We start from the raw sequence: 15,699 nt of genomic DNA on the forward strand, positions 1-15,699 counted from the left end.
TGTCTGCCTCATTACCTATAGCAGGCTGCGGATCCACTGAATTCCCTCTGCTCTGCCGTGACTGCTCAGGACCCGTCTCTCGGGATGTTGATGCCACCAGTTGGAAGAATTCATCTGCCTGGGACTGGATTTCTTCCCACGTCTTCCTCAAGTGTTTCATGGATGACATCCTGTAAAGAGAAACTAAATCATTAAGCAAGCACAAATGGTACTGAGCCCTTCCCCACCATATTATCACCCTCATTTAACATCATCTTTTATTATATTATTTTTATACATTCTTTTATTATTATTTTATGTATAGGTAATATAATATGTCCCCTTCCCATCCTTGACCAATAGTTAATCGTATCTACCCAGTACTTAACTACCCACTGACCAAATACTGTTACCAACTAATGTATGAGTATAAAAAATTGTCTCCTGTTTCTCTCTTTTTTTTTTTTTTTAACATCTCTTATTATTATATTTTTCAGGACCTAACACACAACACTTTCCACAGTTCTGGTCTGCTTCTTCTCTGAGGAAGCAACAGAGCCCATTTCATACTTACCAACCAAATTCACTATGCACTTTTATATATATATATATATATATATATATATATATATATATATATATAGAGAGAGAGAGAGAGAGAGAGAGATGGGAGCACTACAGAATCCTGAAAGACTAAAATCCTAAGACCAAAATCTCGAAAGTTCAAAATACTGAAAACTCAAAATACTGAAAACACACAGGATACCAACACTTACTATATTCTAGCACAAGTACATACAGAAACATATTACCCTTCAACTATACACAGGGGGGCAAGCCCCCCTGCACCCATGTGGGGAGGGCTGCACCCCCACACCCCCTGCTACTTAAATATATCAACTCTGAGATTGCACTTCACTACACTAAGTGCAATCTCGGAGTTGATACACTTAAGTAGCAGGGGGTGTCGGGTGCATGGGGGCTTGACCCCTTGCTTATACTTGGAGAAGAGTAATAGGGTTTGTGTTTTATTTGTTTCTGTATGTGCTTGTGTTGGAATATAGTGTGTGCCTCTCTCTCTCTCTCTATATATATATATATATATATATATATGTGGTGGTGCAGCTGTAACGTTGTTGCCTCACAGCAAGAAGTGTTCTTGTTCGATTCTTGGCTTGGGTTGGGAGTGCCTTCTGTGTGGAGTCTGCATGTCCTCCCCATGGTCAAGTGGGAGTTTGAAAAACATGTGTTGAATGGACGTGCCTTTGTTGAAGGCTGAGCGTCAGGCTGGCAACTCGACACCATAAAAAACAACTGCCAATCATTAGCAGACCGGAGTTCCGCTGTGGCGACCCCTAATCGGGAAAAGCCGAAAGACAAACAACAACATATATATATATATATATATATATATATATATATATATATATATATCAGTATTTTTCAATAGTTTTATTTAATATCCCACTTAAGGAATTTCTTAATCCATTAGCCACAGGCTAATCCTGCACCAGCACTTGTTACACCTAGCACAGTAATAAAAGGGTCCCTTCTTCTTTCCCTTTTTTTGACATATCTTTCCTTCCATACCCAAAGCACCTCTGAATTACCTGACGAGTACCACGAAAATACCTCATTGACACAACAATCACAACTGATCCTTTGGACACAGTTTGTCAAATGCTTCTTCAAAGCCTGCACCAAGAGAACTTGGTACACCCCACCCCTGCCTTAAATATCCCACCTCCAGCCTACTTTGCATCCTATTCTAGCAACCAATCCCACTTAACCCTATGTATAATCTCTCCCATCCATCTTACTCACTACAACTATTCTAACTTAAACGACAACCACCAGCATGTGTTCCAAGACACAAACATTTGCCAGAGGCAAACAAATTATAATTGTTATGACTCTTCATGCAAAGCAGGACTAGCAGTTTAGATAGCAATTTTAGACAACTTTGAATGTTCCATGTTTGATTAAACTGTTAGTGAATATTGGTTCATATACTTCATTTTAGAGAAGGAGCTGCTTTTTGCATTAGTTTGTTTCATATGAGATGAGTTTGTCCTTTTCTCTTTTGGGTACTTTTTTGCAAAATAAATAAGAGAAAGGAAGACATCCGATTTTAAAAGGTAGTGCTAAAGTTGTCATTTCTGTACATCTGTGCATTAAGTTAACATTGAGACCACATAGTCCTTCAGATATGTTTAATGTAGTTAATACTTTTACGTAATGATTTCATACTATAGAAAATATCTAGCAATGTAGCAATGGGGACAGATATAAGAACCTAGCATTACCTTATTTTCTGTAGATTAATTTTAAAATTATTAGTACTGAATATTAATATTTAAAAAGATCCTTTAGTTATTTTTTTTGACAGGACGCTGCACTAATCAGCTGCAGAACCTGAACATGTTTAATGTTTTTAGGAAAGCACTTCTAACAAGTACCATTTTAAAGTGGCACTGCTGTTTTCTTTAGCATATAGGTTCATAGGTTCATAGAAGGTTACTAGGCTAACAGCCCTAGACCCCTTACAAGCCTGGCAATATTTATTCTGAGTTGCCGCATGTGTTGGTGGTTAGGTGTGTGAAGTTTGCAGATTTAAGGGACTATGGTAGTTAGTGCTGACTTCCTCTGTCCAAGAGGGACATAGGAATCACCCCAGGAGTGAATTTGCATTCATCCATCATTGATCTAGGTTGCACATGAAGATGGTCAGGGAGGAGCTCTGTTTCATGTGAACTGGAAACTTGTTCCAGAGAAGTGGCAGTCTCTGGGAGATGCATCTATCTCTCCAGCATGACCTGTTCATGTCAGAGGCTAGGTTAAGATCCCTGGAGTGAGTGACCCTTGTGCACTTTGATTTACAGATGTGTAGCATTTTCATCAGGGCTGGGTCAGAGACTGCCCTGTAAGACAGGCACAGGTCACACCTTAGCAATCTGTAGAAGACAGAATACAATGACAGGGCTTTCAGTCTTTCCATGTAAGACTTGTTTTGTGTACCCTGTAATTTCTTGGTGAGAAACCTCTGTGATCTCTCCAATTTTTGGAGGTATCTGGTGAGGTACATGCAAAAGGGAGCATTGTACTCAATTATTGGTCTGATGAGGGCCAAGTATAATGGAATTACGACATCCTCAGATCTAGATGTGATGCCTTTAGTTACAATATGTGCCACATAGAAGGATTTTTTTACTACCGTGGATACATGATGGTCAAAGTTCAGATTACTATCAACCTGAGCACCCAGATCTTGTACCACTGGGTCTACACTTGGGGACTGCTGTCTATAATGTAATTAGCAGGGATGTCAGCTTTCCCAAAGGGAATAATAATGCTTTTTTTTTTTGCATTTAACTTTAATCCATGGCTTTGGCACCAGTCATTTGTCTTTGTTAATCCTGTCAACAGTATATTAACATTGTTGGGAGACTGAATGATTGCTCCCAATTTGCAATCATCAGTGAACTTGGTTAACCACAGGCTGTCCAGATTTTCCTGGACTTCTGAGAAATAAATTCTGAACAATAAGGGGCCCAGGACAGAACCCTGAGGTATGCCACTGGTGACTGGTCTTTCGCTAGAGGTGAAGTCACCCACTTTGACACTATGCGTCCTGTCCATCTGGTAATATAAGGATTATTTCCCAAATGGGAGAGTTTCTATATAATACCTGAGTGGGGGATTGTGTCAAATGCCTTGGTTAGGTCAAGATAGGTGGTATGCACTCTTTTCCTCCTCCAGGGCCTTGGTGACTTTCTCGAAAAAGTCAGGCATGTTTAACAGGCATAATCTACCTTTAAAAAATCCAAACTGGGTTGGGTCCAGAGTTTAGAGATTATCTATGTCTGTGTTAATAAGGTCAATAATGATTATTTCCATGGCCTTGCAGATAAGGCTAGCCTAGCTTATTGGCCTATAATTCCCTGGGTTTGTTGATGGTCCCCCTTTGTGCAGAAGGATTACTGTTGTTGTCCTCCATTTCACCGGAGCATAGCCAATTTGCATGCTGTGGTTAAATAGGGATCCAAGTGGGTCTGTAGGTCATGATTTAAGTTGTTTAGCAGGCAACCTGGGATGTTGCCTGGTCCCACTGATGCTGTCTTTTTGGTTTTGGAGAGCACTGAGATGACCTTAATGCATTCAAGCACCCATAAACCCACATAAACAGACAGAAGCATAAACAGACTCATACATAGATGCAAACACACACACACACACACACACACACACACACACACACACACACACACACACACACACACACACACACATACACACACACACACTTCTTTTTTTAAGTATCCATTTGTTTTAATTTTACACTTGCTAAACAGTAAAAGCACTACCTAGCAAGTGTCAAATAATGGCTCGAGTGATCTCACTTTCACTTTCATGCACTCATACACTCACACACAAACACACACACTTTTTTCTTTCCAATTTTTTTGTTTGTTTTAATTTTACACTCACTAAACAGCAAAGGTGCTGCTTACTGAGTGTAAAATAATAGTGGCCATTATCTCCATTGCAGTCGAAGTCCGAGCACCATGGCAACTTAATATGTTGGCGTGAAGTGACAGACTTGTATTTCAGAGGGCATTACCTGTACATTAGCATCCTGCTGGAGAACGTTCGTTCTCCAATCAGAGTGGCGATGTACAGGTCGCCTATTCTCTAAAACCTTTTATTGACCCTGGAGCTAGAATTTGTTTGTTTGTTTCTTTCGGCTTTTCCCGGTTAGAGGTCGCCACAGCGGATCTCCGGTCCGCTAATGATTGGCAGTAGATTTTTACGTGCTGGCTTGCCAGGCCTAACGCACAACCTTCAACGAAGGAACGTCCATTTACGCTTATCGCCATACAGAAGACACTCTAACTGAGAATCGAACAGGCAACGTCTAACTGTGAGGTGACAACGCTACCTCAGCACCACCACCAGAGTTGGAGCTAGAATTAGTGATTTGATTAATTACTTTATGTTTGCAACGTCATTAAAATCAGATATGTACTTGCCTCTCCTAAGCCTACATGATGTCACAGATGACGTGACAAATACCAGAAAGAAGTTATGTGAGATTTCACAAAAGGTTATCTTATGTATAGATAATGACTTTGGGCAGAAAGCAGTGAGAGCACTACTTAAATTATCTTCTTCACTTCAGCCATCTATTTTTTTTATTTTGTTTTTTTTTTTAGTTTTTAGTTTAAAATTCCTTTTGGAAGGATCCTGTTGTCACCTTGGTGCTAGGTAACCTTTAGTGAAGGGAGTTTTGTGACACTTTGTTCTTGACTAGGAGTTAATTGCTAGTTCTGCACTTCAGTTTATTTGGACTTTGTTTTATTAGTACTCTTTCTGTTTCTTATTTTAGTTTGGATTGTAAAAAATGTCTTGTGTTACATCAAGCTAGAGTTTAGTTTTAGGCTAGGCTTATTACTATGTATGAGGTTGACAATCATGATTTATGATACTTTATGCTTTTTATGTCTATATTAGTTTTCCATGGGTTAAAACTGTTATTGAAAAGTTGATCTGATGAAGTCCATTTGGTGGATGAAAGCACTTATAAATTAAAGCTGAATTATTCTGGTGACTAAGCCTGTTTGAGTTTGTTTCTACATTATCTTCATAGAAGAGGAATTAACATCTGATGTTTTGGACTGTTTATTACTGTTGCTTAATATTGTAATGTTTAAGTGCAGTTTATTTTTAATTTTCACAATTAACAAAGAAGTGAAGTCAGCCCGCTACCTTAATTTAATGCTCTGGACAGCTATCTCCTCGCATTTTTGTTGTGGATTTTGTGATACACAGGGTTCCTGAATGTGTGATGGATTTAATAGAGGCATTGGTGAGAGGAGTTGTGATATTGTATGAGGAAGTTGGGAGTGTCAGAGAAGTATGTAAGAGTAGTACAGGATATGTACGAGGGTAGTATGACAGCAGTGAGGTCTGCAGTGGGAGTGACGGATGCGTTTAAGGTGGAGGTGAGATTACATCAAGGATCAGCTCTGAGCCCTTTCTTATTTGCAATGGTGATGGACCCGTTGACAGACGACATCAGACAGGAGTCTCCGTGGACTATGATGTTTGCAGATGACATTGTGAACTGTAGTGAGAGTAGGAACAGGTGGAGGAGACCCTGGAGAGATAGAGATATGCTCTAGAGGGAAGAGGAATGAAGGTCGGCAGGACTAAGACAGAATATATGTGTGTGAATGAGAGGGAGGATAGAAGAATGGTGAGGATGCAGGGAGTAGAGGTGGTGAAGGTGGATGAGTTTAAATACTTGGGGTCAACAGTTCAGAGTAATGGTGAGTGTGGAAGAGAGGTAAAGAAGAGAGTACAGGCAGGATGGAGTGGGTGGAGAAGAGTGTCAGGAGTGATTTGTGGCAGACGAGTACCAGTAAGAGTGAAAGGGAAGGTCTACAAGAGGGTAGTGAGATCAGCTATGTTATATGGGTTGGAGACAGTGGCACTGACAAAAAGGCAGGAGTCAGAGCTGGACATGGCAGAGTTAAAGATGTTTAGATTTGCACTGGGTGTGACGAGGGTGGACAGGATTAGGAATAAGTATATTAGCGGGTCAGCCCAGGTTGGAAGGTTTGGAGACAAAGCCACAGAGGCAAGATTACGTTGGTTTGGGCATGTGCTGAGGAGGGATGCAGAGTATATTGGGAAAATTATGCTAAGGATGAAGCTGCCAGATAACAGGAAAAGAGGAAGGCCTAAGATAAGGTTTATTGATGTGGTGAGAGAGGGCATGCGGGTGGTTGGTGTGACAGAGAAAGATGCAGAGGACAGGAAGAAATGGAAACAGATGATTCCCTGTGGCGACCCCTAACGGGACCAGCCGAAAGAAGAAGATTGGTTATCTTTTTCATTGGATTTTTCTCTGTATGTAGCACCCTTGGGATTGGATTAAAGAAGCACTTTGTGGTGAGAAAAAATGCTATTTGGTTGAAGATGTCCTTTACCTATGGAAGGAGATTGATAAGTTTTCTGTAAAAGCCTGAATGTTTCATTATTTCTGAACTTCTTGCTGATATATACAATGAATTGCTACTCAGAAAATGTATCTTCAGTCAAGTGGTATACTGTCAAAAAAATTGCCTGGAGTTTTGACACTTCTTTAGAAATGACTTTGTATCCCAGTGTCACAATCAGTTCTGTATTTTGAAAAGAAAATGATAATTTGCATCCCTCAAGTAGGTTGATGTATGTTAGCAACTAGCTTGCCGCATTCCAAACAATGACACAATGATACATATATGACTATACATGAAAGCCAAGCAGAGAAGCATGCAGTCCAGACATTAATACTGTTCTTTTGACAACCCCAGCCATGCTGTCACTTGTAATTGCCAATGCCATGCCTGGCTCCATGGCACACTGTGATAGAGTCATGACCCAGGAAACCTGGGTTAGATTAGTGGCCCCAGTTCTGGAGTACCCTCTTTTGAGGGGTGGGGAGTATTGCTTATATTCAGGAGCACACAGGGTAGGTGTCATTTCCCTGGTGGAGACCAGGGAAACCACCTTCCATGCTTCAGGGTTGGTAGGTGGAGACTGCCTGATGGAAACATCCCTTGCAGAAGTGGGGGAACATCTACAGTGGACAGCCCAATACATATCCCCTTCCCTTGCACATCCAAATGTTTGTGAGTTCATAGGATAAAAAAAATAGAAAAATCTTTGAGCCACCCCTCACGGCTGTGTGAATGTTGGTCTCTTTTGACGGGGGGGGGGGGGGGGTAATGAGAAAATAAATCCTCATGTCATTGTACTAGAGTAGAAAGAGTGCTTCAACTCTCCCCCATAGCTGGATGTTGTCATTTGGGAAGTATGAGCCTCTAGCTCCTGGAGTCCTGCCCAGGATATGGCTTTGTTTTTGTACTTGCCTTACTGTGATAGTGACTGCTGGTAATATCAGTTAACTAGCAGCTGCTGATTATTTTAACAGAAGAACTCTGATAGAGTGACCCCCACCTGCAATCAGGGGACAAGGATGGGGAGGAGATGGTAATGCAGAGCAGAATACAATAGAAAAAGATGAATGCAACCATGCATACAGGATACAGGCAGTGTTAAGAAAAAAGCAGAACAGCAAAGTAAGCAACAAGATAGAAGTGGGCACAGTGGGACATAATATCAAAGAATAAGACTGGAGAAAGAGTGTGTTGAAATGTATTCAGTGTATATTTTTTAATGTCCAAAATACCAGACACATGAAAATAAATAATGCATATCATAGTCAAGATTACATGTTGGCTAAGGTGGAACTTGAAAGGTACCAATATTTTGTCTTATTTACTCGGAGACAAATTATATTTCTTATCATTGTCAGGACTTTGTTTACTGGTTCCTGGAGCAACTCAAAGAAGATGGTACACATCATTTCTGGGATTTCTCCAGACACGATGGAGAAGATCATAGAATATGCTTATACCAGAACAGTATCCATCACTGACAGCAATGTTCAGCAGCTTCTGGCTGCTGCGGATCAGTTCCATGTGCCAGCCATAATGAGGGCCTGCTGTGAGTTCCTTGAGTCCAAGCTCTGTTCAGAGAACTGCATTGGAATTTGGAAAATTGCAGATTACTACTATTACAATGAGCTAAAACAGAAGGCCCACATATTCATTCTTCACAACTTTGCAGAGCTGGTAGAAATATGCAATGAGTTTCTGCAGCTCTCAGCTACTGAACTGGAGGAAATAATTGAGAAAGATGAGCTAAATGTGAAACAGGAAAATGTGGTGTTTGAAGCTATCATGAAATGGATTTCTCATGATGCACAAAGTAGGCAGAAGTTTCTTCCACTTTTGCTTCCCAAGGTAAGTCTTTATAAGTGCATATTTCACTGACTTGGTTCCAGTGATTTGATTTTTTTTTCACTTAGTGTTAACCTACATCAACCACTGGACATTAAGTTTGAAACACCTGTGGTCATAGAAAAATCTTTATTTATACAAAGCAGAATGTAACTTTCAATAAAAGAGTTTGACCTTGTATTTTGGACTAGGCAGAAAAATATGTAACACTACAACCATATTAACAACATTGTGGCAAATACTTACATTTGTTACTGGCTTATTAAAAAAAATATTTCATTTTCATTAGTTAACTGGAGTAGAACACTGATCTCAGCGTACCATTTTCAGGTTCTTTCATGGAGAATACAATAGACAGAAGATACATTTTCAAATGTTTGCATGCATAATGATGAATAGTTAAGGATTTTTTACAAGCACGCTATTAGCAATGTAACTAAATATGTAACCATAACTATAAAAAACAGCTACAGCTATTGTTCCCCCTGACACCTTGTGCCAAAGACAGCGACCCTCTTTGTCTCAGTGTTTAAACTGGGTCAAAGTATAGCATAAACAATACATGTTCAGTATATACAGTATATAAAATTAATTGTACCAGGGGAAGGGAAGGGAAGAGAAAGTTAAGAGATAGAATGAACGGAAGGTGGAAACAATAAGAAAGGAGGAGGCCAATGAAAGACTGTGAAGACTCGACTGCCTTTAAGTGCTTGGTTCTCAGTTAGGGTACCTCCTGTTTGAAGTCTGCACATCCTCTCTTTGCACCCATGAATTTTCACCAGATGCTTCAGTTTCCTCCCAAAACTCAAAGATGTGCCATAGGTGAACTGACATTCCTCGGATAGGATCATAGGAAGTTGCTAGGTTAATGGCCCTAGGGCCCTTACATGCCTAGCCAAGTAAGACCCTTATTTCCACGATCAGCACTTATTGTACCTGTCCAAGAGGGACACAGGTGGAAACACCAGGGTGAATTTACTGTTACCCATGCAATTGTCTAGACTGCATTTGAAGAGGGCCATTGAGGTGCTCTGTTTGACATGTAGTGGAAGCCTGTTCCAAAGGTGTGGTAACATCTGGGAGGCAAATCTGTCCCTCCAGCAGGTTCTATTAATGTCACATACCAGGTTAAGGTCTTTAGAGTGAGTAACCCATGTACTATTTGACTTACGGAGATGCAGCATTTCCAGTAAAGCACGGTCAGAGATTGCCTTGTGTGCAAGGCAGAGATAACCTCTGAGTAGTCTATATGAAACAGAATAAAGTGACAGTGATTTCAGGTGATCTACATAGGACAGATGCTGAAGACCTTGAATTTTCCTTGTGAGGAACCTTTGTAGTCTCTCCAATTGCTGCAGGTGCTTGAATAGCTCCATTCCAAAAGGGGCATTGTACTCAGTTATTGGCCTGACAAGGGAAGAGTACAGGGAGGTTATAAATTCTTTTTTCTGGAGGTAATTACTTATTTGATAAGCCATATAGAATGTCTTTCTTACCACTGTGGAGATATGGTGGTCAAAGGTAAGGTTGCTGTCAACCTGTGTGCCCAGGTCACTCACCACTGAGTCGTACTTAAGGTGTTGCTATCGATGTGGTAGCTAGCAATAACATTGCCCTTACCAAAAGGGATGATAATACATTTTTTTATATTGTGTTTAAGGCCATGAATTTGGCACCAGTGATTTGTTTGTGTAAGACTCTTTTGTAGGATGTTGACATCATTTGAAGATTCTATGACTGCTCCCAGTTTGCAGTCATCAGCAAACTTTGTCAGCCACAGACCTTTAGATCTTGCTTGTACTTTGAAGAAATGGATTCCAAACAGTAGAGGTCCCAGGATTGATCCCTGTGGAACATCACTGGTTACTGGACTGCTATTGGAGGTAGATTCCCCTATTTTGACTAAATGGGCTCTATCAGTGAGCCAGTTAGCAACCAGTCTAACGATATAAGGGTTGAAACCTAGCTGGGTGAATTTGTCAATGATGCCTGAATGGGGGATAGTTTCAGATACCTTGGCTAAGTCTAGTTAGGCTGTATGCACAGATTTCCCCTCATCCAGTGCCTTGGTGACTGTCTCTAAGAAGTCCACCAGGTTTAAAAGGCATTATCTCCCTTTGAGAAATACAAACTGAGTAGGGTCAAGTGTTTGGTGATTACCTGTATGTTTGTTGATAAAGTCCATGATGATTAACTCCATGGTCTTGCAGATAAGGCTAGTCAGGCTAATAGATCTGTAGTTCCCAGGGTCAGTGGAAGTACCACGTTTGTGCAAGGGAATAACGGTGGCCTTTTTCCATTCAGCTGGGATGAAACCAATGCTTAGACTATGATTGAAAAGAGTACCCAATGGTGTTGCTAATTCTTGTTGGAGCCCATGTAGGATGCAGTTTGGGATGTTATCAGGTCCCATAGATGTTGTATTTTTGTCCTTGGAGAGGGCATTTACAACCTGCTGTTTAGAGATACAAGGTAGGGGACAGGTGGCAGGGATGTTGTGGGGATGTGTTGCGGGAACAGGGGAGTGAAGTTTTCCCAGAACCTATTGGCCAACAGCTTAGCTATGTCCACAGGCTCAGTATATGTGGTATTATTAACTACCAGTTTTGCACAAATCCGGGCCTTTCCTTTTAGGTTACGGATGTAACTAAAGAATGCCTTATGGTTGTCTTTAGTTGAGAAAGCTAATTTGGATTCATAGTTTGCTTTGGAGGACTTTACAAGAAGTCTTATTTGCTTGTTTAAGCTGAGGAGGGAGTGTTTCCGTTTTGGGACTTGCTCCCTCTTACTCTTAGATAACAATTTCTTCCTCTTATTGTAAAGCCTGTTAATGGCAGTTGTCCATCTGGCAGGTTTGTTCTTCCTTGAGCAGCTTGTTTTGGTCCTCTCAGGTACGGCCGAGTAAATGCAGTTATACAGGTGTTTGTATAAAGCATAGGTATAGGCTCGGCATAGTTGCCAGTTCCATCTGAGGGGGATACGTGACAGAAGGTCAGCACGCACTGTGAAAATAGGTGTGTGTGTGTGTGTGTGTGTGTGTGTGTGTGTGTGTGTGTGTGTGTGTGTGTGTGTGTGTGTGTGTGTGTGTGTGTGTGTGTGTGTGCTTATGTGTGTGCATGGATCATGCAATCCTGCAAAAGGCTGGCATTCTGTGTGTGTGTGTGTGTGTGTGTGTGTGTGTGTGTGTGTGTGTGTGTGTGTGTGTGTGTGTCTCGCAGGTGGCTGGGTTTTGATGTCTGTGTGCCAGTGTGTTGATGTATGTGTGCCTTTATGTAGGTGCATGTTGGCTGAATGTAGCATGCTGTTTGCTAAAACTGTAACAAGTCTTTTGCTATAGTCAACATTTTCAGTTATTTGGCAGTATCAGCATTCATTTATGAAGCTGCAATATCCATAAATTAATGCTGCTATTCACTCTTGCACTATAGGGGCCTGCCATTTGTGCCCTGTGACACTTTATGCCCAGGGCAGCCACCCTCTTTGCCCCACCATAGTTATATCTCTGAAGAGTAGGATGGGTTTTGGCTTCCCTGGAACCCTGCACTAGAGTAAGAGGGTAATTTCAGAATGAATGCATGAATGAAAGTATGAATGATTGAGAGTGTTCAAGAGTGAATGGTTAAAAAAGCCATATTACTAGTAACCGAAGTGGCTGCCATCAGAAGGATACCACTCCCAGTAGCTTTACTGGGCTGTGTTTTCTAGAGATTAAGGGAGCATCCAGTCATATAGTTCTTTTCAAACTTGTACTTATAATTTAAAATCTGAGAAATAAGGGGGTTAACATGAAAAAAAATTCATGAAGGATTATAGGAAACCTGTGTCCTCACTGCTACAACAGCTGGAGCAAACTAATGGAAGCCTGCTTCTGAAAGGGAGGGAAAGAAATGGTACCAGAGTGATATTTTATTACATTAATGCAGCCTCATTAGTACTCCTTAACAGGAATTAAAGACAAACAGACACTTCCACTGAGTAAGGTAGACATTTCTCATCTATTGACATGTCAGCAATATTTTGGTACACTTGGAGTAAACTTGGCTAGGCTTAATATGACTCTTGGGATGATAGTCTAATAACCACTTATGAACCTATATGAACAAATTTCCTAGAATTCATCAACAAGTTATCTAGCACACAAGGCTGTACAGGGTGGCATTTGTACTAGGCAATCTTGTCCCAATTCATAGTCATCCAATTGCTTAATAGCCACTAGGCAGTCAATGGCTGGGAGCCACACATAAATGGGAGGCAGGACCTATGTTAATGATAGTGTTGTGCTCTTAGGATATTTGCATAGTGCAGAAGTCATAACCACTGTACTATGCAAGTTACCATGAAGAGCAGTGCAGAAAAAGTGTACATGTACACTGCTAGGTAGAGGTGTGGACCTATGCTTTTAAAAGGGAGAATCTGCACAAGGAAAGTGGGATAGCCTTACCTTGCAAACACTGCTGATTCAGGTAAGTGGTGGTGAATGTGTGTATGGGGGTGTCAGAGTGTGTATGTGTGAGGTGAATAGGGACAGTATGTGAGTGCTTATTGTAAGCATGTGTCTGTGTATGTCTGTGTATAGTCGGATAGCACCTGCGTTGCTTCCTAGTACAGGGTGCCTGGGTGCTTAACTGAACAGTGCCACATTGCTCAGATGAGCGATTCATAGTTTTGCAAAATTTCCAATTGAAGAGTTGTTGCCCATGTGAGAATGTGTATGACTTTGAATCACTAAACTGCACAACACTGTAACTCAGCGCATTGGTACAGGGTGAGCTGGGATGCTGCACTGGTCTGTATGAATCCCAGTCATTGTATATGATAATGAAATTCAAAGTAGGTTTCATTACATTGCATGTTACAACTCTTCAGGTAATTCTCTGCTAAATCCCTACATCTGTAAGTGCAAAAGCTTTTATGAAGAGTTGTCATTCATTTTTCCTATTATTATTTTAGGTGAGAATGGCACAACTGAAGACTGAATATTTTCTGAACAACATCAGAAATAATGAGTATGTAAAAGACAGTGATGAATGCAAGCCTGTTATCTTAAACACCCTCAAAATAATGTATAAGCTTAACAATAAACCTCACAACGAAGGATTACGGAATCTGCTAACTAGGCCCCGACTTCCATATACAGTCCTCTTTGCTACTGGTGGATGGAGTGGTCCTAGCTCTACAAGCATCATTGAAGCATATGATGCCCGTGCTGACAGATGGGTGAATGTCACATGCAAAGAAGAAAAGCCTCGTGCGTACCATGGTACAGCATACCTCAAGGGATATATGTATATTATGGGTGGATTTAATGGTGTGAATTACTTCAACAGCGTCAGGCGTTTTGACCCTGTCAAAAAGACATGGCAGGAAGTTGCTCCTATGCATTCAAAACGTTGCTATGTTAGTGTGACTGTACTAAATGACTTAATTTATGCCATTGGAGGATTTGATGGCTATACACGCCTTAATACAGCAGAGCGATATGAGCCTGAGACCAACCAATGGACTTTGATTTCTCCCATGCATGAAAAGAGGAGTGATGCAAGTGCTGCAACTCTAAATGGAAAGGTAAATAATTCTATATAGTGATAACTACTCTTATCATATTAAGAAACAAAGTACTGAATTTTCCTTATTCATATATGTTAAAACATTCGAATCACTTAAAACTGATTGAATTAGAATTGTCTGAGCACATTGTTTCTGACTGCATTTATTTCATAAGAAAGAAACATTGATCATAGAGATTATAAAGCTTGTCCGTATAATAAGTAGATGAGATCACAAGAAGAATGTGTCACAGCGAATACTAATCCAGAATCCCAGAAATTGTATTAAAGCACATTAATCTATATCTGTGAATCTATAACTCCATACAGTCATTACTTTTAACTGGGTGAAACAGTAAAAAAAAATGTTCATTTTCAGTATTAATCCAAAACCCTTTGCTCAGTCACATAGTATTTAACCGGATGTTGTTAGAATCAAACCCATATATGTCTAGCATGCCCTAAAATAATCTGCAGGATTCTATTTAAATTTTAGGCAACATCTTTGGCTAAATACATGATAGAGTTATGGACAAACCCACTGCTGCAGTATTCTAATAATAAAACAGAAATCACAATGCATAATCTTGAAGAAAGGTAATAAAATATTCAGAAGGAGCTCAGAGGGAGATCCTAGAATGGAGTAAAACAAGAAATATTTGCCATTATTAGGAAATACTTTATCAGTTAAAGCAGAGTTTACACAATGGGTGGTACATTAGAAACAGAGCATTGTGACAAATGTTTAGGGTTCCAGGCTGAATCTGGGCTGATGATAATCTGGTATCACACCTTTACCTGCAGTCACCTCATGATCCATTCACTTCTTTAATGGATGCAGGTGTCATGTGTAAAGGAACAGCAGCACCAGCATCCTACCATGGACTTGGAATGCTGTCTCTGGGCTGATGATAATCTGGTATCACACCTTTGCCTGCAGTCACCTCATGATCCATTCACTTCTTTAATGGATGCAGGTGTCATGTGTAAAGGAACAGCAGCATCAGCATTCTACCATGGACTTGGAATGCTGTCTCTGGGCTGATGATAATCTGGTATCACACCTTTGCCTGCAGTCACCTCATGATCCATTCACTTCTTTAATGGATGCAGGTGTCATGTGTAAAGGAACAGCAGCACCACCATCCTACCATGGACTTGGAATGCTGTCTCTGGGCTGATGATAATCTGGTATCACACCTTTGCCTGCAGTCACCTCATGATCCATTCACTTCTTTAATGGATGCAGGTGTCATGTGTAAAGGAACAGCAGCATCAGCATTCTACCATGGACTTGGAATGCTGTCCTTATCTTACTTCTATAT

The 15,699-nt window shown here is 40.6% G+C and overlaps 1 protein-coding gene across 1 annotated transcript in view; it reads left to right on the forward strand.

Moving 5' to 3' along the window:
- Window positions 1–15,699, forward strand: part of LOC122788367 (kelch-like protein 10) — a 49,875-nt gene that overhangs the window by 16,616 nt on the left and 17,560 nt on the right. The window contains exons 2-3 of the mRNA XM_044055444.1: window positions 8,342–8,831; window positions 13,779–14,393. Of these exons, the coding sequence (XP_043911379.1) occupies window positions 8,342–8,831; window positions 13,779–14,393 (1,105 nt within the window). The remainder of the gene's footprint in view (window positions 1–8,341; window positions 8,832–13,778; window positions 14,394–15,699) is intronic.

The sequence above is a fragment of the Protopterus annectens genome, chromosome 13.part0, assembly GCF_019279795.1.
Source record: "Protopterus annectens isolate FY-2018-M chromosome 13.part0, PAN1.0, whole genome shotgun sequence".
Taxonomy (NCBI): Eukaryota; Metazoa; Chordata; order Ceratodontiformes; family Protopteridae; genus Protopterus; species Protopterus annectens.